Source organism: Manacus candei, unplaced genomic scaffold (genome assembly GCF_025592945.1).
Source record: "Manacus candei isolate 608988 ecotype Guabito, Panama unplaced genomic scaffold, ASM2559294v1 h1tg000050l, whole genome shotgun sequence".
Classification (NCBI taxonomy): domain Eukaryota; kingdom Metazoa; phylum Chordata; class Aves; order Passeriformes; family Pipridae; genus Manacus; species Manacus candei.
Window position 1 is genome coordinate 37,632,138 of NW_026138098.1, and position 23,900 is coordinate 37,656,037.

Sequence of the window (23,900 nt, forward strand, 5' to 3'; positions counted from 1 at the left end):
TTTTGTGGGTGTTTCAGCAAACTTGGGCATGCAGCTCCGTGTGTGAAATACCACAGTGACACGTCACATTCCCAAAACACTCAATCCCGCGGGATTGAGATGGATTGAGGATTGAGAGCTGGTTTGGGGGTGCCCTCGGGGCACCCTGGTTTGGCCACACTCAGTGTGGTCCTGCCGTGACCTCCCATGGATTCGGAGCTCGTTGCTGCAGTTAAATTCTGCAGTGTCAGGGAATTTCGGGGTGTGTGCACGGAGGAGAGGAACACGATGGGAAAAATGCTGACGAGGCATTTGGGAGCTTCTTTCCTCCGGGTCTGGCTTTACTCCTGCGATGCCAAGCTCGGGGGAGAGACAACTGGTTTCCTCCTGAATTTTGGGGTGTTTTTTATTTGTTAATCCTGGCTTCTGAAACCCCTGCAGTGAGCTGTGTGTCTGTGTATCCCTTTGGACGTGCTCCTCCCCAAGGAAGTTTCTACATGCTGAATCAGGAGCTAAAAATGGAGAATTAAAATAAAATAAGTTTTAAAAAGTTATAAAATGTCAATCTAGGACTGTGAGGTGCAGCAGAGCAGCTCAGGGCAGGGTGTTTTGGCTGAGCTGGAGGCCGGGAGCCTGGCTAATATCTAGGATCCCGATGAACAAACTTTCCAGCCCTGCTTTCCAGCCACTACCATTTTCGGACTGCCTCCAGGCTGCGTTTACATTCCTGGCCCTCCTTCCCAGCACCACTAAACGTGTTAATGCCATTTTTCTCCTTTTCCTTCGGCCTGTTGGTATCCTATAAACATTGATCCGGAGCAGCACGGCAGTGGTGGGTGGGAGCTGGCGTTGGGTTCCTCCTGGAAGGGGGGCTCTGAGGGACCCTGCTTCAACCCAGCTGAAATGTGGGAGGGCAGGTAGGAGCTGAAGGGACTGGGGTTTTATGGATTAGCTAAAATAGCACATTTCCATGGCAGTGAGGGAAACTCAAAGCCACCTGATGGCTTCAGGCTGTGCTGTGCTGTGCTGGACACCAGCAGATGAGCAGACCTGGGTGCTGGACCCGCTGGTACAGGTGGAGTCATGGCAGGGACCCACCGTGATGCCTGTATGTGCTGAGAAGCAGCTGAGTGGGCAGCAGTCTTATTTCCCAGGAGTTTGAGTGGCCCGAGCAAGGAGAGATGGCTCTCGTGCTTGGGGGTAAGGAGCTGCCCTGATGTTTCCTGTGGAGCCAGGCTGGGAGAGCTGGAGGTGTTCAGCCTGGAGAAGAGAAGGTTCCAGGGAGACCTTAGAGCTGCTTCCAATGGCTAAAGGGGCTCTAAGAGAGCTGGAGAGGGACTTTGGACAAGAACATGAAGTGATAGGACAAGGGGGAATGGCTTTGTACTGCCAGAGGGGAGGGTTAGACTAGGTATTAGGGAGAAATTCTTCCCTGTGAGGGTGGGGAGGCCCTGGCCCAGGTTGCCCAGAGAAGCTGTGGCTGCCCCTGGATCCCTGGAAGTGTCCAAGGTTGGATGAGGTTTGGATTAATCTGGGCTAGTGGAAGGTGTCCCTGCCCATGGCAGGAGGTGCAACAAGATGTTCTTTGAGGTCCTTTCTAATCCAAGCCAGTCTGTACAAAAGTAGCAGGGCAGGGGCTCCCTGCAAGCCCCTCACACCAATCCCAGCCTGGATCCTGTAGCATCCCTCGCCCATCCTTCCCTGCTCTTCCATTTCTGGGAAGGAAAAGGGCTTTTTGGCTTTGAGAGGTGTTGCCTTGATGTTCCCCAAATCACAAACCTGCCTGGAGTGGTGACACCTGCCAGTCCCCTCTCTGTCCCAGGGAGGTGTCACTGGGAGAGTATGGAAGGATCAGTGTGGCTGGGGGTTGCTGTGTGCTGGGAGTCCCTGAGGGGGCCAGGTGCTGTGGCTGAGGGCTGTTCCTGGGGACAGGGGACCCCTTTGTGCCAGGGGACCCTGTTGAGTGTGGGTGCTGCATGCTGAGGGTCCCTGAGGGGATGGGTGCTGTTGGGGGGTGCTGTGTGCTGGGGGTCCCTGAAGGAATAGGTACTGCATCTTGTGGGGTCCCTAAGGGCACAGCGACTGTGGATGGGGGGGTGCCATGTGCTGGGGGTCCCCGAGGGGATGGGTGCTGCCTCTCAGGGGGTCTCCGAGGGGACGGGTGCTGTGTTTAGGGGGTGCTGTGTGCTGGGGGTCCCCGAGGGGATGGGTGCTGTGTTTGGGGGGTGCTGCGTGCTGGGAGTCCCCGAGGGGGTGGGTGCTGTGTTTGGGGGGTGCCGTGTGCTGGGAGTCCCCGAGGGGATGGGTGCTGCCTCTCAGGGGGTCTCTGAGGGGAGGGGTGCTGTGTTTGGGGGGTGCTGCGTGCTGGGGGTCCCCGACGGGATGGGTGCTGTGTTTGGGGGGTGCCGTGTGCTGGGGGTCCCCGAGGGGATGGGTGCTGTGTTTGGGGGGTGCCGTGTGCTGGGGGTCCTCGAGGGGATGGGTGCTGTGTTTGGGGGGTGCTGCGTGCTGGGGGTCTCCGAGGGCCGGCGCCGCGGCCGGAGGGTCCCCGCGGGGCTGGGAGGGGATGCGAGGGGCGGTACGGGAGGCGTGTCCCGGAGCGGGGTGGGGGCGGTACCGGCCTCCCCTCGGCCCCATCCCCGTCCCCGCCCGGTCCCTCCCCCGCCGAGGCGCCGGCGGTCGGCGCGGCCGCGGGGCTGCGCTCCCGCCACCCGCTCCCGCCGCCCCCATGGGGCGCCCGACGGCGTGGCCAGCCCGGCGCGGGAGCTGAGCCCGGAGCCGCCCCCAGGTACCGTATTCCCCCCGGGACTGGCCATCCTCCCCATCCCGGTCCCAGGCATCCTCCCCCCACCCTCGCCCCGGTCTCGCCATCCGCCCCCCCGGGACCGGCTCCCCCTCTCATCCCTTCCCCAGGCGTGGTGGGGGTTCGTTTCCCAGCCCGGTGCGTGGGGAAGGGGGTGGAGGGGCTCAGCCCTCGAGGGTGCTCCCCCTCCGTCTCCCAGCACCACCCCTGGGTGGCTGCCACCCCCCCCGGGAGATGGGGAGCTGGGGTGTTTGTTGGGTACGGGTCCCCTCTGGGTGTGTCCCCCCAAGCCAAAGGGCGGGGGGCGATGGGGAGAAGGTTTGTTTTGCTCCAGGAACACAGACCTTACAGCGTGGGCACGAGGTGCCCCAGCCGTGGCAAGGAGAGTTTATCCGGAGCCAACGCTGGGCTTCAAACCTCTGGAAAATAGATGGCTCACTAGTTTTGAGGCCCAGCATCCGCCCCGTGGCATCCTCCCACCTCTCCTGCCTTTGCAGTCCTGTTTCCTTTTTAATAGGGGCTTTTCTCTCCCTCTTTTTGCCTCGCTGGAGGCTGACCCAAGCGGGGAGCTCGTGCCTGCTATGGCTCGAGTCCCCCGAAGTAATTTTTTGAGTTTGCATCCCTTGCCTTACACCCCCAAAAGTCGTCTGGGGAGCAGACTCTGAAGCGGGGAGCTGCAGGATGGCTCCCTGCTGGAGGATGAGGACGGAGAAGGAAGAGGAGCAGATGTAACCACAGCGCCTTCCCTGCTCGGGGTCTGGGGTTTGGCTCTGCAGCTCTCACTTGGGGAGCACGAGAGGAGCGGGAAGCCTGGGATCGCTCAGGGATGGGTTTCCCGCTGGCACGTGCAGGGTGCGGCGCAGAGCCCGGGGGTCTCCCACCCCCCGTGGAGGACGGGGTCACCCTCGCTGCCGTGCCGCTGGGACGTGGAGGATGCCCCAGGAGGAAGGCTGTCTGCTCCCGCTGGGCTTCTGGCCGGCATCTGTAGCTTTTCGAGGTTGAAAACGTCCAGAAGCCTCATCCAGGCTGCGTTTCCGATGGCTGCCGGACTTTTCCGGACCTCTTTCCCTGCCCTTTCCCCGGCGCATCCTCTTAGTGCTGGCGGGGGCGAACACTCCCTCTCCTCCCTGCAGCGCTCCGGACCGTGGTACTCGTCACATACCGAGCGGCGTCCCGGTTGTTTACCCTCCCTGCATGGGGGGGAACAGCGTTTTTTGGGGTGGCTGGGCTGAGAGCAGGCAGGCAGGCAGTGCCCGAGGAGGAGGCAGGCGTGCAGGCAGCGGCGGTGGGACATTTCCTTCCTGGAAGGCAGGAAGTGATTATGCCTTTGCACGAATGACACGGAGCCTAAAAATAACGGGCAGGTCTCTGTTGTGAGCAAAAACCCCCCGGGATTTGCTTGGTTTTGCTTTATGTATTAAGAGGGCGGGGTGGGGGGAGAGGAGATCCTGGGAGCGCGAGCTCCGTATCCTGCCGCATCCCAAACCGCGGCCATGCATAAGGTGCTGCTTGTCCTGGGAAAGGTGTGGTCCTGCAGCAGAGCCCGGCGTGGAAAAGCGGCCCCGTGTAAAAGGAGCCGTCCCGTTGCTCCGCCAGCCTTCCCCCCGTTGGGAGGGGAGCCGGCGGTTTGCTATGAATAGCACAAAATCATAGCCCTCGCCTTCCCGAAACGCCCTGGCCGGCTCACCCTGCCGCTGGGCACCCCGGGGTGGGAGGGGGTGTTGTGTGTGTGTGGGGGGGACAGCCCGAGTCCCCCACTGCTGGAGACCCCCTGCTCCCCTCTGGGGTCACACCGCAGAACCTCTGGCAGGGAAAAGTTGGGCAGGTCTGGGTTGGGTTTGGGGCTGTGGTGCTTCCTGGCGAGCTGGGGACTGTTTGGTGTTGGAGAAAAGCTCTGCCACAGGACGTTGGTCTCTTTGGAGATGCTCCCAGTCTTTATCTCCAGCCTTTATGGCTTTTGTTTTTGTTTTTTTTTTCTTTGCACTGTTGAAAGGAAACCCTTCAGTGAGAGTGCTCACAGATCTTGAAACAGCTGGCAGTGAGCTGACAGCACAACTGGCAGTGCTGGCGCTTCCAAGTCGGGGCTTTGTTGCTGCTCATCGATAAAACCCCTCTCCTCAAGAGCAGGCAGCCTGAACACCTCCTGCCTGCCCAAAAAGCAGCACCCCAGGGACAGGCAGGATGTGTGAAGGGACCTGATGGAGGAGCTTTAAAAATTGCAGTAAAGGAGTTTTTTGGCATGTTGTAGCTGTTACAGGTGGGCTCTTGGCAAAATTATGGAGCCACAGAGTGGTTTGGGTTGGAATGGACCTTAAATGTCATTTTGGTCCACCCCATTTCCATGGGTAGCGACACCTTCCACTAGACCAGGTTGCTCCAAGCCCTGTCCAACCTGGCCTTGAGTGCTTCCAGGATCTTAATTCCCTCTGGGCTTTGCTTAGCAAGGAGTGTTACTAGTGCTGATTAATGAGTCACTGCAGACCAGGTTTGGGAAGAAGGGCTGCAGCCTGGCTACCACTCCCAATGGATACCAGTAACCCCCTCATTGGTGGCTGCCCTTGTGACGGGGAGCACAGTCACACCCCCATTTCTGGGCTGAAATCCCTGCATGCCTTCTTTTTCTCCTCCATTCCTCGTCTCAAACAGCTTTCCCTGACTTCAGGGTAAGGAGTTTTAAATCGAGTAACTGAAGGCAGGTTGGTCACACGGAGGATGGGGATGTGGCACTCGGTTTTCCACCAGAAGACAGGAGCATGTTGGGAAGGGGGTGTGAAATGCCTGCTCCTGATTATTCCGGATGTTTCCACTTGGATTTGGGGGAAGGCATCCCACGGATGCTTTCCTGTCCCCCTTGGTAGATGCTAATGGTGGAGCACAGGGTGCACGGGGGATCAGCAGCACCAATCTCGGCCTGACTGGGAAATACCTCTGGGCTTTCTAGGAAATGCTGCCTATTGAGGTATATTTTTGGCTGTCAATGCTGGCTCTCCAAGGAGCTTGTGAGGATGGAGGGTGGTTGCTTTTCCTCCTTTAAAGATAATAACAAATCAGTCAAGGCTTGTAAAATCAGAGCTGTCTGCTGCGAACTTGCCTTTCCAGGGCCTTTTCCTCCTCCTGCCAAGGTGCTTTTGGGTTGATTTGAGGCATTTTGGGTCTTGTGGCTTCTTTGCCTTATTTTGCCCTCGCAGCCCCGTGGGTGGACAACACATTTCAAATCAACCACGGCTTAATGTGCTGTTTCTCACCTTTCTTTTTTGTTTTATTATGTGTTTATAAGAAGCCAAACTGTTTCCTTCCGGCATCACCTGGAACAACAGGAGCCTGGTTCCCACACAGCCTCTGCTCCGGGATATCTCCTGGCACAGGCAGGCTCTCCCAGCAAAGCTGTTTGTACATTTTTTTAATTTTCACTGTTTTTTGATAAAGAAGGTTAAAGAGCACGCCGGGGAGGGGGGCTTGGCTCCAGCACTTCCTCCGGGGTTTGGTGATGCCCCTCCAGCAGCACTGGGGCTTCCTGCTGGCCACCACAGTGTTTCCTGCCTCCCTGCTTGGGTCAGTGGTGCTCCAGGGGTGACCCTCAGTCCCTTGTGGATGCATCCGTGCCAGCTTGGTGCTGAAAAGCCTCTGGGGCCGCCCCACACCGAGAGAGGGATGGACATGCCGGGAGGATGCTGCTTCCCAAAGGGCTTTGCTTTTCATTTAAAGGAGCTTTAAAAGCTATAAAATATCTCGAGGATGCACAGAAGGAGATGTATTTGATTTATTTCCTGCTGACAACGAGGTGACCAGGCAAGTGCACGCTTCCTCCTCATCGCGGCGGCCGGGGCAGATGCATCCTGCAGCTGCAACCCGCCTGCCTCCCACTATATTTAGTCCATTGTTTGCTCTGGCTTTGAGTCCTGGCCAGGTCCCCGGGTGTGGGAATAACCCCTGTGCTGGGTGGAGGGGGAGAGGAGCAGCTCTGTGAGGTGGGATGGCGGAGGGCTGAGCACTGTGTGTCGTTTTAACTTATGTGGGAGAGGCTGCCGAGCCCAACTGGCACCTCTTGGGATGCTCAACCAGCATCCCAGTGCTGCTGGTGGCTCCTCTGGCATTGGCAGGGCTGGATGTTTTGGAATAAGGTCTGGAGGGGAAAGGAGGCATCTCTGCATTGCCCACCTGGAGGCTCTGCTCCCTTGTTAGGCAGCAGGAATAATGAGCTGGCGGCTGCTGGAGCTTTGAATTTCGGCAAAACACCTGGAGAAGAACAGTGCCTGTTTGTTCAGTGGGAATCCCTCGTGCAGGGTGTCGGTTCTTTTGGGAGCTGGGGAGAAAATGGGCTCTTTGTTAACAAACCACGGCCACGATTGATCTTGGGCTTGGCTTTTGGGTCTCTGAGATGAGGGCTGTGAGGGGATGAGCTGGCTGGGGGAGTGTTCCTGGGGTTTGTCCCAGGAAAAGGAGGAGAGGGTGCAGACAGGAGGCCAGGATGCTGTGCAGGAGGGTTTGTCCCTGCATCCTTTCTCTCCTGGAAATGAAACCCCCAAATACTGTGTTGTGCAAGGGAAGGGATGCTTAAAACCAGCTCACCCTGGCCAGTTGGTAATCCATTATAAAACCCATGTGGATTGCAGCCCAGCCTCCTAACTTAAAATTGTAGATTCTCAGGCTGGTTTGGGCTGGAAAGGACCTTAAAGCTCATCTCATTCCAACCCCCTGCCATGGTCAGGGACACCTTCCACTAGACCAGGTTGCTCAAAGCTGCATCCAGCCTGGCCTCAAACGCTTCCAGGAATGGGGCAGCCACAACTTCTCTGGGCAACCTTTTGCAGTGCAGGAACTTCTCACAGTGTTTGCTGACTGTGTCCAGATATTGGGGGAAAACCTGATATTTGGATTAATCCAGAGCCCTTTGGTGGGCTGGTCCCTGCCAGGCTGTTCCTTGGGCTCCTGCCTCCTTTGACTGGCCTGTGATGGTGGCTCCATTGCAACTCTTTCCATCGCAGCCATCAGCAATATTTGGAAGAGTTTTCAGCCAGGATAATCTTGTCTGTTCTCCTGGGATAGGGTTTTGCTTCCCTACCCATCCCAGTTTGTGTCCCAGCTTGTAGGGTGGGTGGTGGGAGGGTGTAAACCCTCCTGCTCCCATCAGATGCAGCAGTACCAGTAAAGAGCTGCCCCTGTATGGATAACACCAGTGCTTCCCTCTCCCTGTGGCTTTTTAGAGCAGTTTCCCTGGCTGCCCAGAGCACCCATTTTGGGTAATTTCGGTACTTTTCTTGCTTGTTTTTGCCTGCCCAACCGAGGCAGGGAGGCGGGGCGGGGTGGGGGAAGAAGCTGAAATGTGATTTCCTCTCTCCATTCATTTTGTGGTTTGAAAGACAATTTCCAAATCTGCCCGGCGTCTTTTATGCCTGTTATTTCTTGGTGTGGTTTGTCGGGTAAAGAAAATATCCCTGAGGGATTTAGGGTGAAGGTGGGTGTCTGTGGGGAGGGGCGAGAAGGATGAAGGAAATACAGAAGATTCCTGACTCCAAGTTGGGGGTGGATTCTCCATCCCCCAGCATGGGGATGCTGGAGCAAATCCAAAGGGATTGATCCAGCTTGCTGTTGAAAAGATGCACCCATTCTGAGCAAAATGAGGGGGAAAAAGCATCCTGGCTGGATGCCCCAGTCCTGCTTGTTGCCTGAGCTCTCCAAAGCCACGAGTGCCTGCTCTGAAACATTCAAACCCTCACTATATATATTTTTTCCCTTTATTTTTGCCCTGACAGTGTTTATGTGAAAGAAACACATGAGGACTTGGAGAAATTGCACTGGCCTGAAACAGCTGAGGGGCTTTTTCCCTCCCCCCCCCCCCTTCGTCCTCTCGTGTGTAAAAGAAACCAAGCTGCCTAATGGTGCAGAAAATTCACAGTAGAGCAACAAGTTTTCTGCAGAGCAGGGAAGGAGGATGGGGAGGAGGGGAAAATGTGTGCCTGGGCACGGTCGTCTCGAAATAGCACATTTTCCGGAGGCTTTTCCCCCCACTGGAAGCATTTGCAGCTGCTGGGGGCATCGCATTCCCTGGGATCACAGTAAGGGATTGATCCTGTGCTGCTTGTAAGGCAGGAGGAGCAGCTGCAAAAGGATTTGTGGGGGGTGGGTTAAAGCCATCCCAGTATTCCCAGCGCCGAGCGTCGCCTCCGAGCAGGTACCGTCCCGTTCGGGTGCTGCCGGGGTGACTCCCGTGCAGCATCAGCACCAGGGAGATTTTACTGGGGACCGTCTCGTTAGCAGTGGGCAGAGTTTTTGTTTATTCCAGGCTGCCCCCTTGCCATCTCTCGCTTCATTTGGAAACCAGGATCCGGCCCTGGCTGCTGCAGACAGTCGGCTCATTGTCCGGGACCGGTGGAGTGTGGCGGGATGCTCCTGGCTGCCGCCAGCCCTGGCCCTTTTGATTCCACCCTTGTTTAGGGATGAGCTCCCTGGGGATGAAGGGGGGGCTGCTTTCGGGGGTCCTCCACCTGCCCTGGGTACTCCTGCAGTCTGGGGATAACCGGCTGCTTTAAAGGCAGATTTGCACGCACAGGTCTGCTCCAGGCATGCTCCTACATCCCAAATTACTAAATATTCCTAAGATCTGCTCTCCGTTCAAGTGTTTTCCGCGCAGGGAGGGACCCTGGAGCGGTTTGCGGGTGCTGGGAAGGCAGGGGATGAGGCGAAGGCTGCGCCGCCGCGTCCCTCCGCGGGGCCGTGTGCTGACTCAGCAGGTTTTGGGGACCGGATCCAGCATTTCGCCCTTTTTTCCCCCCTCCCATTCCTTCCCTCCTCAGCCCTGCTTTCACCTCCCTGATGGAGGGAGCTGCATGGCAGGAGGGAAGGAAGCCTTTTGTGGGAGCGGAAGGGAGAGGGCTGGCTTAGCGCTTCTTCCCTCGCCTGGGCGCGGGCAGGGGGGTTGCCCCGTGCCCGCCCGGGATTTTCCCTGCCTAAATCAGGAGCGGCTGAAAAATAAATTCCTCCTCCCTTTCTCTCTCTTTCTTTCTCCCTCCTCTTTTTCCCCTGCGGCGGCTGCTGCTGCTTCCCTGTCCCGGCGCAGCCGCCCGCAGATTATGGGTACGACGGCCAGCGCGGCACAGCAGGCAGTGTCGGCATCCCCCCTGGAGAGCCGGGCGCCGGGAGACGGCAGCATGGAGGACCAGCGCTCCCTCAGCATCCACTCCTTCCAGACCCTGGGGCTCCACAACAGCAAGGCCAAGTCCATCATCACCAACAAAGTGGCGCCCGTGGTCATCACGTAAGTCGTTGGCAGCCCCTCGACACTCCAAAATTCTGTTTTTCCCCACTCCCTTCCCTAAGTATTGTTGGTTTGGGTTTTTGTTTTTTAATCTCCACCCGTGCCATTGGTTTTTTATCTTTACCCACCTGCACATGGCTCTTGCAGGTACAACTGCAGGGAGGAGTTCCAGATCCACGATGACCTGCTGAAGGCCAACTACACGGTGGGACGCATTTCTGAGGCCACGCTGGAGCACTACCTGGTGCAGGTGAGCATCCCACCGCCAATTCCATCATCCAACCCGTTTCAACCTGGGATTTGTAGACCTCAGGGTTTTTTTGGGGGGCTAATTTTGAAGATCACCAAGAAAAAGCCACTTCTCAGCTGTGTTCTGGGATGCATAAGTCCCAGATTGCTTGAATCCACCAACTTCCCACCTTCTCTCTTTCCCTCTTGTTTTGCAGGGGAAATATTTCATGGTCAGGGATGTATATGGAAAATTAGATGTCTTGAACACTACTGGCAGCTGCGGCGCTCCCAACTTCCGACAGGCGAAAGGAGGCTACGCCGTGTTCGGGATGGGCCAACCCAGCCTCAATGGCTTCAAGCTCGTGCTGCAGAAGCTGCAGAGAGAGGGCCACAGGGTTGGTGGCAGGGTGGGGACTGGGGTGGAAAAAGGCAAGAGAGCTTTTAGGCAGCCTGTCTCCCCTTTCTTTCAGGAGTGTGTCTTCTTCTGCGTCCGCGAGGAGCCTGTGGTCTTCCTGCGGTTGGAGGGGGACTTTGTGTCCTACACCCCCCGGGGCAAGGAGAACCTCCACGAGAACCTGCAGCGGGGAGTGCGGGCGGAGAGCCTGGAGCTGGCCATCCGGAAGGAGGCGAGGAGGGGTGGGAAGGGGCCGCCATGCCAGCCGTGACGGGGTGCAGGCGTGCCCCCGGCCCAGAGGCGGGTTTTGACGGGGGTTCCCCATCCCCTCCAGATCCACGACTTCGCGCAGCTGAGCGAGAGCGTCTATTACGTGTACAACGACATCGAGCGGCTGCGGGACGAGCCCCACGCGGTGCGGGTGCAGTGTGAGGAGGACATCCAGGTGACAGAGGAGGTCTACCGCCGACCCATCTTCCTCCAGCCTTCCTACAGGTGCTCCCTTCCTCCTCCTCATGCACGGTCGGGGCTCTCAGTACCCCCTTAAGCCGCGTGTCCTCCATGGTGGTGGGGATGATCCCGCTCCGTGGTCCCGTCCTCCTGACGAGGGCTGTCCCCGTGCCCGGCAGGTACCACCGGCTGCCCCTGCCCGCCGAGGGAGCCCCTCTGGAGGAGCAGTTCGACGCTTTCATCCGCTTCCTCAGGGTGAGCCGGGGAAAAGCGCCTGGTCCATGGGGGCCACCCCGGGTTGGGATTTGCTCCTGTGCCGCATCGGGGACCGCGATTTCTCAAGAGCATCTTCCCGTTTTCCTGTACACTGCCTGTTAGAGGATGCCTCTGCCTGCAAGTTCCCATTCCACTTGCTGTAGGATCCTGCTGGAGAAGTCCATGTTGTCCAGCTGTTTGTCCCTACCCCTGGTGGGACGTGACCCTCCCTGGCCACCTCACAGTATCCGTGTGCAGGCAGCTCTTCCCTAAATGGATTTGGGAGGAATTATCCAGATTTGGTGCAAAAGTTTTCCATGGCAGAGCTTTTTTTTTTTTTTCTTTTTTTTTTTTTAATTCTAGAAGGTGAAATCTCAGCAGGTTGGAGGTGGGTGGTGGGAACATCTCCAGTGGGGTGGACAGGCCAGCATCCACTGGTGGCTGGAGAGGGCACTGGGAATGCAATGAGTGAACCACCCATTGCGCTGTCCTCAACTATCCACACTGTCCCCTGAGCAAAGGGGAGATGCCACCCATCCCTCTGTGCCCAGGCAGGGCTGTCACCCCCACCCCAGCCATTGACAGGGCAGACCTGGCTCTCCTGGAAGCCGCTGTGGTCCACTCCCATCCCTGTGTCCCCCCCTCCTAGGAGAGCCCCAGCCTGCTGCTGCGGGATCCCGGCAGGCCCCCGCCGGCGCTGCTCTTCGGCTGCCAGACCGGCGTGGGCAGGACCAACCTGGCCATGGCCATGGGCACCCTCGTCCTGCACCACCACCGAGGAGCTGCCCAGAAGCCCGAGTAAGCAGGGGAGAGCCCAGGGTTGGGGTGGGGGGATGCCCCTGCCCCCACAGCTGGTTTGATTTCCTCCTTCTCCCACCCCAGCCTCCCCCACCTGCCTAAAACACCTCCCAGGGACAGGCTCCGGGTCATCCAGGCCTTCATCGAGATGGTCCCCAAAGGCCAGCAGATGGTCGAGGAGGTAAGGGGGTGCTGCTGAAGCCCCTAGTGGGGTGGCTGGGAGGGGAGGGATTGTTTCCCCTCTGATCCAAGGCTTATGGAGTGATTTCCCCCTTGCTCCTCCCAAGGTGGACAGTGCCATCGCCTCCTGCTCGGAGATGCACGACATGAAGGAAGCCATCTACGAGAACAAGAAGAAGCTGGAGGGGATCGGGGAGGACTATCAGATCCAGGTACAGCAATCAGAGGATTGCACGGATGCGAGCTGTCGGCACGGGATAATTTATTGAGCTGTTTTTGCGCTGGGATGAGAAGAATGTAAATTCTGGAAATCCAGAGCTTCCTGAGAGCTGGAGATTTCCCAGAGATGTGAAACCTGAAAGGTTGTGGGGCTTCTCTTTTTTTTTTTTTCTTTTCTTTTCTCCTTTCCAGTTGTTTCAAAAGCCGTAAAATTGAGCAGGCTGGGATTGGGGGGGGAAAACAGGCTGTTCTGGGCTTCGCTGCTGCTTCTGGTGGGTGACCTCAGGGGCAAATAATATCCTGTGCCCTGGTTTCGTCAGCTCTAAAATTGTAAAATCAATATCAGCCTGGATGGTAAAAGTCCTCGGGAGCTGGGAGGGATCATTGCAAATATGGTCACTCAAGGTCAGGCGTTTCTAGCTGTAGATGCATTTTGTTTCCCGTTGTTTTAAAGAGCCATCAGGGTGGTTTTCCAGCATGGAAAGCTGTAGGACTCCCCTGCCTGGCCTGGAGGGCTCTACACTAGGTGATGGAAGGGAGGGAGGGAGCTCAGGTAGAAGTGCTGTCCCAATTCCAGCCTCTTTGGAGATTAATTTTCCTATTTAAATGCTGAATGTGGGGTGGCAGTGCTGGGGCTGGTTTTAAAGAGCAATCTGAAACCAGGTACCGTGCAACAAAAAAAAAAAACCATGAAAATGATTAAAGGATGGGAAAAGAAGGCATTTACAGTCTCTTTTTTGGCATTTAATGGCAAATCCCAAATTTTATCCCCCTTGCCCCCTTTTAGGGCAGTTTTGGATATGTTTGGTGCTGCTCATGTGCTGGTAGGTTCTCTTGTATAGCAGGGGAATCTTTGGCTCAGGGTAAGGGATTTTCCTACTGCACTGAAGCCTTTCCCTGGCTTTTCCCTGTTCTGTGTCATCCTGGACTCTGGGGAAACAAATGGCTGGGGGACTGCCATAAATAAGCCCTGAGGAGTGTTTATTTGAAGTCTTTGTGGAGCAAGAGCAGGTTTAAACAGTGGCAAGGGGCCAGGAAAATGTGCTGGGGGGAGGATGGAGGAGGGGAGAGGGGATGATGCTCAGACATGGGAAAACCAGCCTGGGCTTTATAGTGTTGGAGTGGTATTGGGTGAGCTGGTTGATTTTTTTTTTTTTTTTAATTAATTTTTTTTTGGGGGGGGAGAGGAAGGGCTTTTCTGGGCATAGAAGAAGGAGGTCACACTGGACAGTGGGTTTCTGTCTGGATTTGGGGGGTAAAAATGGAGATTTAAGCCCTCAAGTGATGGAGATGCTGGTGGATCCCAGTGTGGGATGTTGAACCACAACTGGATCGCCAGGATACCCAACTCTGCACCACTGGGATGTGAGGGGATCATCCCCCTTTCCATCAAAAGCCTATTTAAGGGCAATATGAAGAGATTTACCTTGGGTGAGAGCGCGGGGCTGGCTTTGGTTGCAGGAATGGAGTGCTGCAGGAGCACCGCTCCGCCGTCAGCGCTGCCGGCAAACCCGGCACCGCTCCATCCCTGCAGGCTTTGTTTTGAGTTCCCAGAGCAAATCCCACTGCCTTTCCTCTTGATAAATGACAGCAGGCCGGATTTCTCTTGTGGAGAACAAGTAAATATTCATGAGTCAGCCACGTAGTTCAGGGATGAGCAAACCCCACTCGCCGAGCTGACCCCGGGCACAGCCCCATCTTATAGGATTTTCCATCATACCCTGGGAAGTAGGTCCTGATGGGCTCTCCAGGTATGCTTGTGGATGCCATGCTGGGTGCTCCTTCACTGGTCAGTTTGTTGGATGGGATGCTTGGATGTACAAACCCCCACCCTGGGATTTCTGAATTATGGAAAATCCTGAGGGTTTGAGCTTCATCCCTGGGAGGGGATAGCTGTGGTGGGGCACATGCCTTCTTTGGGGAGCTTCATCCCTGGGAGGGGATAGCTGTGGTGGGGCACATGCCTTCTTTGGGGAGCTTCATCCCTGGGAGGGGATAGCTGTGGTGGGGCACATGCCTTCTTTGGGGAGCTTCATCCCTGGGAGGGGATAGCCGTGGTGGGGCACATGCCTTCTTTGGGGAGGTAAGGATGAAGAGGAGGAGGAGAGCTTGCCTGGAGCCAGTTACTTGTGCATCAGGATGCTTCTGGGCATGAAGGGAGAGAGGGGACACTTGGGAATGAAGGGTATTACAGGGTGTGTGGCTGGCAGGGGGACCTCTCTCCCCAGGGATGCACCTCATCCAAAGGCCACTGAGGTGGCTGGGGTGGGGGCAGGACCTAGCATTTTCCAACCCACTCTCCCTGGGTTTGAATCTCCTGTTAACATCTGGACAGTGTATCCATGCAACAGCAGGGCCCTTGGGTCCGGTTGGAACTGCTCCCAGCATGTCCTTGGGCTACAGGGAAGCTTTTGTTTGAGCTGAAATACAAATTCATGTCTTTAAGCATCATTTAATACAGAAAACTTGAAATGTATAATTAAAAAAAAATAAATCATGAGAAGAGCATGTAGGGCTTTTTCCCAACCTCCTGCTCTGTGTGGGGTCAGCATCACGGATTCCCTCTGCCTGTGCTTTCAGGGGAGCAGCACCAAAGAGTATTTCCTCCAGAGGACTTTACAGAGTCTTGAACGCTATTTCTACTTGATTGCTTTCAATTACTACCTTCACGAGCAGGTAAAAGACCCCCCAAAACCCCTTTTTTTTCCCCCTCTTTTTTTTTTCTTTTCTTTCTTTTACTTTGTCGTGTAGTGGGGAGGGAAGGGGCTTCCGCCTCCGAGTTTTCCAGGAGGTTTTCTCGGTGGGGTGGTGCCCAGGCGGGGGTCGAGCCCAGCTGACGGCGCGTCCCTCCCCGGCCCCCCGCCGGCAGTACCCCCTGGGCTTTGCCCTCAGCTTCAGCAGGTGGATGTGCCGGCACCCGGAGCTGTACCGGCTGCAGGCGGGCATGAACTGCTCGGAGCTCACCGTCACCATGGACCTGGTCACCAAGGGCACACGAGTGCTGGTGAGTGCCCGCCGGGGGTGCAGAGACGGGAATGGCGCCTTGCTGGGGTTGCTGTCCCTCACAGAGGTTCGGGGGGTGGGGGAAGCGAGGAGTTTCCCATTGTAGGGCAGGCGCTTTGGGGTCTCCGGCTCAGCGCTGGGGTCTGGGGTCCGTGTCCTGCTGGCGTCCTTGGCAAGGATGGAACTAGAATGTCTTTAAGGACCCTTCCAACTCAAACCATCCTGTGATCCTATGAAGGATGCCTGTGTGGGCAGAGATGCTCTGCACATGGATGTGTCTGGCCCCACAGACCCAAGGTACCAGGGTGCTGGAGCATCCCATGATGTGAACCTAAGCAGCAGCTCAGTGTTTCTGGTGGTCCTTGGCTGTGGTGGGGTGAAGGAGCCCAGGGCTGTTGGTGCCTTGCAGGTTGTGCTGCAAGAAGAGCATCTCCCACCCACCCTGGATGCTGCTTTTGGAAAGGTTTGGGGACTTCTCCTGAGCAGGGACCGTGGCTGAGAGGTTGTGGGGTGCTGGGAACCCCATGGCTGGGAGGGGGCACCCCTTGCCCAGGCGTTGCTCCGTTGCAGGTGGCAGATGAGCGTTCCTGCCCGGATGTGCTGAGCACTGCCAAGGAGATGAGCGTGGCCAACTTCCGCCGGGTGCCCAAGATGCCTGTCTACGGGACAGCACAGCCCAGCTCCAAGGTGAGGGGCAGGACCCCACACTGGGCAGGGACCCACATCGGGCTCCCAGAGCTCCCATCACCCTTGCCCACCCTTTCCCCAGACCCTGGGCAGTGTCCTGCGGTACCTGACGGATGCCAAGAGGAAGCACGCCCGCATTGTCTGGATCAACCTCCGGGAAGAAGCGGTCCTGGAGGGGAACGAGCAGATCTACACACTGCGGGAGCCCGGGCACCTGGAGGAGCTGATCCCTGTGCCCACTGCCTCACCCCAGCAGCTAGAGGTGAGCTCTGCCTGCTGGGAGATACTCCTATGAGCCCTCCTGGGGGATTTCCCAGAGGCTTGGATAGTCCCTCGCCCCCTGGCGCTGCTGGTTTTGGTTTTGTTTTCCTTTGGGAATGAGGGAGCAAAGCAGAGATCCTCCCTAGAAGAATTTAAAGTTTGCCTTAAAAGTCAGGGTAAAAGACACCTGGGGAGAGGGGAGCAGATGTTCCCAGCTGGGTTTCCAGAGGAGATAGGCAGTGAAGGGGTTTGGCTGCAGCAGCAGCACAGCTCTGTGGAGGAGCTGCCCAGCGTGGTGGGAGATGATGCTCCTGAGGCTCCTATCAAGCATGGTGGGGACTGTGGTCCTGGGTGGAAGTGGTGGCCAGGACCTGAGGTGGGATTTGGAGTTGACTATGGGGTGTTTAAGAGGGATGTAAGCCTGCATCTAAAAAAAAATAATTAAAATCCTACAAAAATTAGGAGGAGCGGGTGTTACAGTGAAGGTTTCTCCATCCCCTGCAGAAACTGGAGGCTGCCCTGAAGGGTGACCTGATGAAGTGCCAGAAGTGGCTGGAGGTGTACCTGGAGGCAGAGAAGCAGATGAAGATGTTCAAGAGCTGCCTGACCACACAGGAGATATTCAGCCAGCAGAAGAATTCCTGCCAGGGGCTCACCTACCGCCGCATCCCCATTCCTGATTTCTGTGCTCCCAAGGAGCAGGTACCCCGGGGATGGGATGGTGCTGCTGCCTCCTTTCCAAGCCATCTCTGCTGCTCTGGGGTGAATGTCACTTGGCTGCTCGGTGCCACACCGCTCCAGGACTTCAGTGACATGCCCAGGCACAGTGTGGGGTGCTTGCCAGGGCAGGGAGATGTTGCATGGAGAGACTGGGTGCCTTCAGCTGGGTAGGGATGGATCTGGGAGCAAGGGGACCAGAGGCCTTATGGCAGAGGTGGGGGTGCCACGGTGAGGAAGGGAGGGGGGCAACCTGTGTTGACCTGCAGTGGGCTGCATCCCTAAAAACCCACTGGCTTCTCCCCTGGCAGGACTTTGACCGGCTGCTGGAGGTGATGAAGAGCGCCCTGGCCGAGGACTCGCGGGCAGCCTTCGTGTTCAACTGCTGCAGCGGCCGGGGCAGGACCACCACGGCCATGGTCATGGCTGTGCTCACCCTCTGGCACTTCAACGTGTGTAATGGGGGCTGCGGCTCTCCCCGCGGGCTGGGCTGGAGCAGGGCCTGCTGGGGAACCTCTGCAGGGTTGAAAGGAGTGTGGGCAGGGCCAGGGTGGGCTGGAGGAGGTGGACATCTGTATATTGATTTCTTGGCGTGCCTAACCCCCAGTGAGCTCCAGGAGATGTGTGGGTGCATCCCTTTACCCCCTTCCTGAGAGCTCCCATGCCAGGATGAAGGGTTAAAGGGCAGGAGAGATCACAGAGTGGTTTGGGCTGGAAGGGACCTTAAAGCTCATCCACTTCCACCCCCTGCCATGGGCAGGGACACCTTCCACTAGCCCAGATTGCTCCAAGCCCCGTCCAACCTGGCCTTGGACACTTCCAGGGATGGGGCAGCCACAGCTTCTCTGGGCAGCCTGTGCCAGGGCCTGGAACAGTCCTCTGTCCCAGAGATGTGGCTCCCTCCTTGGGTGGGGATAAAACTTGGGTGTTCTCTGCCCAGCAGAGGGGAGGTGGGGGCTGCCTGGGCCCTGGTGAGCTGGGTGCAGGCTCTGCATTTCTGCTCAGCTGTTGGGCAGCGAGGACAGGGCTGTGCAGCCCATAATGACCCAGCCCCTCTGACCACCCCAGGGCATCCCTGAGATGAGCGAGGAGGAAATCGTGAGCGTGCCTGATGCCAAGTACACCAAAGGGGAGTTTGAGGTGAGTCCTTGGCCATGACTCTGTTTTAGGGGTCCCCCTCTAAGCCTGTTCTTTGCTGCCTTAACCCACAGCTGCTTGTTTGGAGGGCTGGATCCTCTCCTGGGCAGGGATAGAGCAATGGGATTAAGGGGAGCAGGCACCTGGTGAAGCCCCTTCTGCTTCTGCCCGTGCTCCAGGTGGTGATGAAGGTGGTCCAGCTCCTGCCTGACGGTCACCGGATGAAGAAGGAGGTGGACATGGCCCTGGACACGGTCAGTGAGACCATGACACCCATGCACTACCACCTCCGGGAGATCATCATCTGCACCTACCGGCAGGTGAGCTGCCTCTTCCCACTGCCCAGTTCCAGGGGGTGCAGCTGGGCTCTGGGACCAGCCCTGCTGAAGCTGTTTGGTTTCCTGGGTGAGGCTTTCTGGAGGGATATGCCAGGGCTCTTGTGGTCATGGTCACCCAGGGCTGTCTTGTATCGTGTTCCGTCCTGCATCCCACCTGTCTGCTGCTGTTTGGCATCCCTGCTTTTCTGGTGCCATCCCGAATCCTATCCCACATCCCACCTGTCTGGTGCCATCCCATATCCCACCCAATACCCCACCCATCTCTCACTGTCCCACATCCCACCCAGAATGCTGCCATTCTGGCACCAACCTGCATCCCACATCCCACACCAGCCTCCATCTGATCCAGCATCCCCTCCATCCCGTGAGGTACTGCCGGCAGAGGGCAGGACTGGTCTGTCCCACTCTGCTTCCAGCCCCGAAGGCTCCTCGTGCTCCTCTGAGCCCGGGAAGGAGACCCATCTTTGGGAAGAGGAGCCATCCTTGGGAGGGGACCCATCCGTGCCGGTGGCATCCCATGGCCAGCTGAGCCTGTGGTCCACAGCCCTGTTTTACTTGGGAGCCTCTATGGAGCTGATGAAGAGGAGAAAGGATTATTTTGATCAGATTTGGAATTTTTTAAGCTGTGCTACTATTTCATGGGGCCTTGGACAGGCTGAGCTCAGGACCTGGCATCATTCCTTCCCTGGGATGGTCTGAGCCGTGTCCTGCCAGTGATTCCTCGCTGCAGCTTTTGCTCCAGCTGCCATCGATCCATGTTTTCAATTAATGGCCACGAACGATCGATGAGGGGAAGAGAAACCAAGATGTTCAATCACCCAGTAACATCTGCAGCCTCCCTGGGGATTTGCCTCCTGGTTTCTTGAGTCCTCTGCTTTTTTTTTTTTTTGAGGGGCTGGGAGAGGAAAACCTCTGGAGACCTGACTATTTGCAGCAATAGCTATTATTTATTATTCATAAATTTATTATTGCACATTTATTTATTATTTATTAATCTAATTTTATTTGGGGTAAGTAATTTAATTTAAGTTTGCTTTTTCCTCCTTTATCCCGGGAAGGAGGCCAGGTGGGAAGTGGCACCTACCTTATCTCATCCTTTGCTGCTGCAGAGCTAAAAATTCCCACTCTAAAGGGGCTGCAACCTGTGTTATGGATTTAATTCTGTTCTCTGCCAGGGCTGTGTGCAAATGCTTTGATTTTAATTTATTTTTATTTTTTTCCTCAATGATGAGCAGCTTGGAGAAGAGAACTGTGGGAATCGTGATTCTGGGAGATGCTTTGCAGGGTTAGGGCAAAGCAGGAGGGAAGGAAAAGGTGCTTTGGACTTGGCTTGGTTTGTTCTGACCTCTTCCCACTCCTAACTGGGAGGAAAAACCTGGAGAATATGAGAAAATATAAATAATGGGATAAAAGAGAAATGATAGGATAATAAGATCATAAATAATAAGATAATAGGAGAAAAATAAATAGGTGGATATAATGATAAGATGATAATTGAATTAAAACTAAATAGGTGAATTTAATAAGGTGATAAATAATAGGATAATAAAAGAAAAAGCAATAGGATAATAGAAGAAAAAACCATAGGATAATAGAATAAAATAAAAAGTAATAGGATAATTGAATAAAAATAAATAGGATAATAGAATGAAATTATAAGTAATAGGATAATTGAATAAAAATAAATAATAGAATATAAACCTAGGATAAATAATAGGATAATAGAATGAAAAATAAATAGGGTAATGCAATAATAAGATAAATAACAGGATAATAGGATCTGCTCTCTACAAATACTGGCACACACATGTGGAGGAGATACCTTTTCCAAAGGGCAGAGCTGAAGTGAGGAGTGGCTGCTCTTTGGGATGGCCTGTGGGATCAACTGTGGGCTCAAGGCTCTTATTTATTGTTTTATTTATTATTTATTGATTCCTAGAAGGAGCATTGTGCAGAGCTTGTTCCTAAGAGCTATAATAATACTAGTAAAATTTATTATATAAAAATTATTGTATAATTAAATACAATATATAACAACAACAATAAATATAAACAATGAATCTATGAATGTTATAGTATCTGTAATATAAACCATAATAAAATGGATATTTATGATAAATATATATATAAGTAATACTAGAAGATGCAATGGCCATCAGCTTCAGAGTGGGACACTGGGTGGCCACATGTCCTCTCTTCCTCTGGCAACGGAGGCTGAATCCAGCTGGGGAATGCTTTCCAGGGAGTAGTTTTTCCCTGGGGAAATGCTTTGCAGTCCAGGATCTCATGGCTTGGGGTACAGTTTGCACCTGGGCACCTATTCCTGGCTCCTGGGCATACCCCCCACCCCTTTATCCATCCCTCACCTATTTTTTAGCTCTGCCCCGTAAGGGCGATGTTGGTGTATGCTGGAAACCACAAGGAAATGAGAGCCTGGAGTGCCAAGTGCCAGTGGGAGCAGGAGGGAAGGATGTGCTTATTTTTGTCCCCAGAGTGGTCCTCCCCCTTCCTGTGCTCCTCCCATGGCTTTTCCATAGCCCCAGAGGTCCTCCTGGGTCCCTCACCTCCCAGCTTCCAGAGTGGGATGGAGAAGGAGCGGGGGTGAGGGCTGAGCTGCCTCTGGGATGCTCTCCCAAGGCAGGCACCAGAGCCAGGCTCCTGTTCCATCCAGGGAAAGTCGGGCAAGGATGAGAAGGAGACACGGACACTGCAGCTGAGGAGCCTGCAGTACCTGGAGCGCTACATCTACCTGATCCTCTTCAACGCCTACCTGCACCTGGAGAAGAAGGACTCCTGGCAGAGGCCCTTCAGCCTCTGGATGCGCGAGGTGAGGCCTTCCCTGCCCGAGCAGACCTCACCCAATGTCGCCTTCACGTGGGAACACGGGAATTTCCTGGGAAGCAGAACACCATCTGTAGTTTGTTTACGATTTCTGCGTGATTGTTGGGGGCATCATCCGTGGTCCCTTTGCTCTGGGCAAGCTCCCCAGGCTGGGGGCAATCATGGAAAGCCACTGGAGAGGGATGGAGTCCCACCACATGGATGGGGTGCTCTCCCACCCCAAACCTGCCCTTTTCTCCTCTTTTGAGTTTCCCAGGGGTTTAGTTTGATCTGCCAGGTGTGATTGCAGCACCTGGGGCTGGGAGGCCACTAGCCAACCCTGACTGGCCAGGGCAAGTGGCATAGGGTCTGGGAGCATGGGGATGGTGGCACCGGGTATCCAAGGGAATTGGGAACCAGCTGGAAAAATGGAATGGGGAGTCCCTAAATTATCCATATGGAATAGGGGTGTGAGGAAGAGACCCTAAACTATTCGTATTTCCAGCTCAGGGGGGCTACAGCTGCTGGATTTATTTGGAACACATTGCCTTACATCCAAGCATTGAGGGGGCTGCATGTTTCCCTGGAAAAGGGACTTTGGAGGTGGTACATGTCATGGTGGGGGCATAGGGGCGTGTGTGTGCTGCTGCCTGCAGGTATTATTCTGCCTGAGAGGCAGAGGGGAGGAGGGGAAGCTGAGGACATGGCAATTTTAATGATGCTATTATTACTGTTATTATATTTTATAGTTTATTTACATGTTGTTATTTTATTACTGCATTTTATTTTATTATTTAAAATCTGTATTTTATTATTAATTCATTGTATTATTTCTGTTGATGTATTCTATTATTTTAATTGTTTTTATTGCTATTAGCATTTTTACCTTTTCTTGCCGTTATATATTTTTGGGGCAGCACCTTTTTGGGCTGCATTTTCAATGCACTGGTTTACATGTTCCCTCTTTCCCCCTGTTTGCTGCACCTTCCCTTCAATGCAGTGCCTTCTGGTGTTGAATCTTTTAATGCTACACCTTTTGGAGCTGCATTTTCAATGCACAGATTTACATCTGTTCCTGTTTGCTGGAGCATCTTTTAATGCTGCACCTTTTGGGGCTCCACCTTTTGGGCCTGCACTTTCAATGCACGGGCTTCCATCTGCCCTCTGTTCCCATTTGCTGGAGCATCTTTTAGTGCAGCACCTTTTGGTACAGCACCAAAAGGTTTAAGGCAAAATTTTTGGGTTTGCACCTTTTTGGGCTGCATTTTCAATGCACGGATTTACATCTCTTCCCATTTGTTGGAGCATCTTTTAATGCTGCACCTTTTGGGGCTGCATTTTCCATGCACGGGCTTCCATCTGCCCTCTGTTCCCATTTGCTGGAGCATCTTTTAGTGCAGCACCTTGTGGTACAGCATCAAAAGGTTTGAGGCAACGTTTTTGGGGCCACACCTTTTTGGGGCTGCCCCCTTTAGTGTAGGTTTTTTTAACGCTGCACCTTTAGTGCTGCAGCTCTTGGTGCTGCACCTTTTAGTGCTGCATTTTCAATGCATGGGTTTACAAATGCCCTCTTGTCTCCCTGTTGCTGGAGCATCTTTAAAGCTGCATCTTTTGGGGGTCCACCTTTTTGGGGCTCCACCCTTCTGGGGCTGCCCATTTTAGTGCTGCCCTTTTAGTGCCACATCTTCAATAGGTGGGTTTACAGCTCCTCCCACCCCCCCCCATTTGCTGGAGGGAAGGGAAATACACCCAAGCTGTGGATACAAGGAGCCTTTGACCCCCAGAGCGCCCCTTCCCGCTGCACAATCCCTGCGTTTTTAGCAAAAACAAGGCGCCATTGTAGCTTTTTGGCAGGAAGGTGCCAAAGCCAACAAACCCTGTGACGGCTGACCCCAGCAGCAAGGAAGGGGCTTATAAAATGTATAACGTGGGGCTGGAGGGCAGCTGGAGGGGGGCTGCAGGGGAGGGGGTACCCGGCTGGGGGGGACGCAGCGACTTTTCATCCTCTCCTGGGGGAGTTCAGTGTGTCTTCTCGCTCTGTTTTCAGGTGGCAGCAGTGGCTGGGGTCTACGAGGTCCTGAACCAGCTGGGATTCCCTGAGCTGGAGAGCCTGGAGGGCAAAGCCCTGTGCACACTGCGGGGCCGCTGGCAGGCACAGGGAGCCACGTCCCGCCCCTTCCGTGGGGAATTCCTGTAGGGTCAGGGGCGAGAGAGGACCCCTCGCTGCTCTCCCTGGGGTGGGGAAGAGGAGGGGAAAAAAAAAAAAAAAAAAAGACTGTGTTCCCAAAACCTGGGGGTGTGGGGAGGGAGGGGCAAGCCCCAAAGCTGCCTTAGAGCGAGAGAATTTCTGGGGTTCTTTTGGATGCAATAAAA

The 23,900-nt window shown here is 55.1% G+C and overlaps 1 protein-coding gene across 1 annotated transcript; it reads left to right on the forward strand.

The window, feature by feature from the left end:
* The first annotated feature begins 2,603 nt into the window (after positions 1 to 2,603).
* Positions 2,604 to 23,900, forward strand: PALD1 (phosphatase domain containing paladin 1). The gene is made up of 20 exons (XM_051799624.1): positions 2,604 to 2,767; positions 9,840 to 10,037; positions 10,185 to 10,287; positions 10,484 to 10,663; positions 10,739 to 10,894; positions 10,997 to 11,157; positions 11,292 to 11,367; positions 12,017 to 12,165; positions 12,250 to 12,346; positions 12,453 to 12,557; positions 15,145 to 15,240; positions 15,434 to 15,568; positions 16,138 to 16,254; positions 16,337 to 16,516; positions 17,020 to 17,217; positions 17,544 to 17,684; positions 18,301 to 18,372; positions 18,549 to 18,689; positions 21,379 to 21,534; positions 23,575 to 23,900. Exons 2-20 carry the CDS (start codon positions 9,853 to 9,855, stop codon positions 23,722 to 23,724), a joined length of 2,598 nt encoding a protein of 865 aa, XP_051655584.1. The 5' UTR covers positions 2,604 to 2,767; positions 9,840 to 9,852; the 3' UTR covers positions 23,725 to 23,900.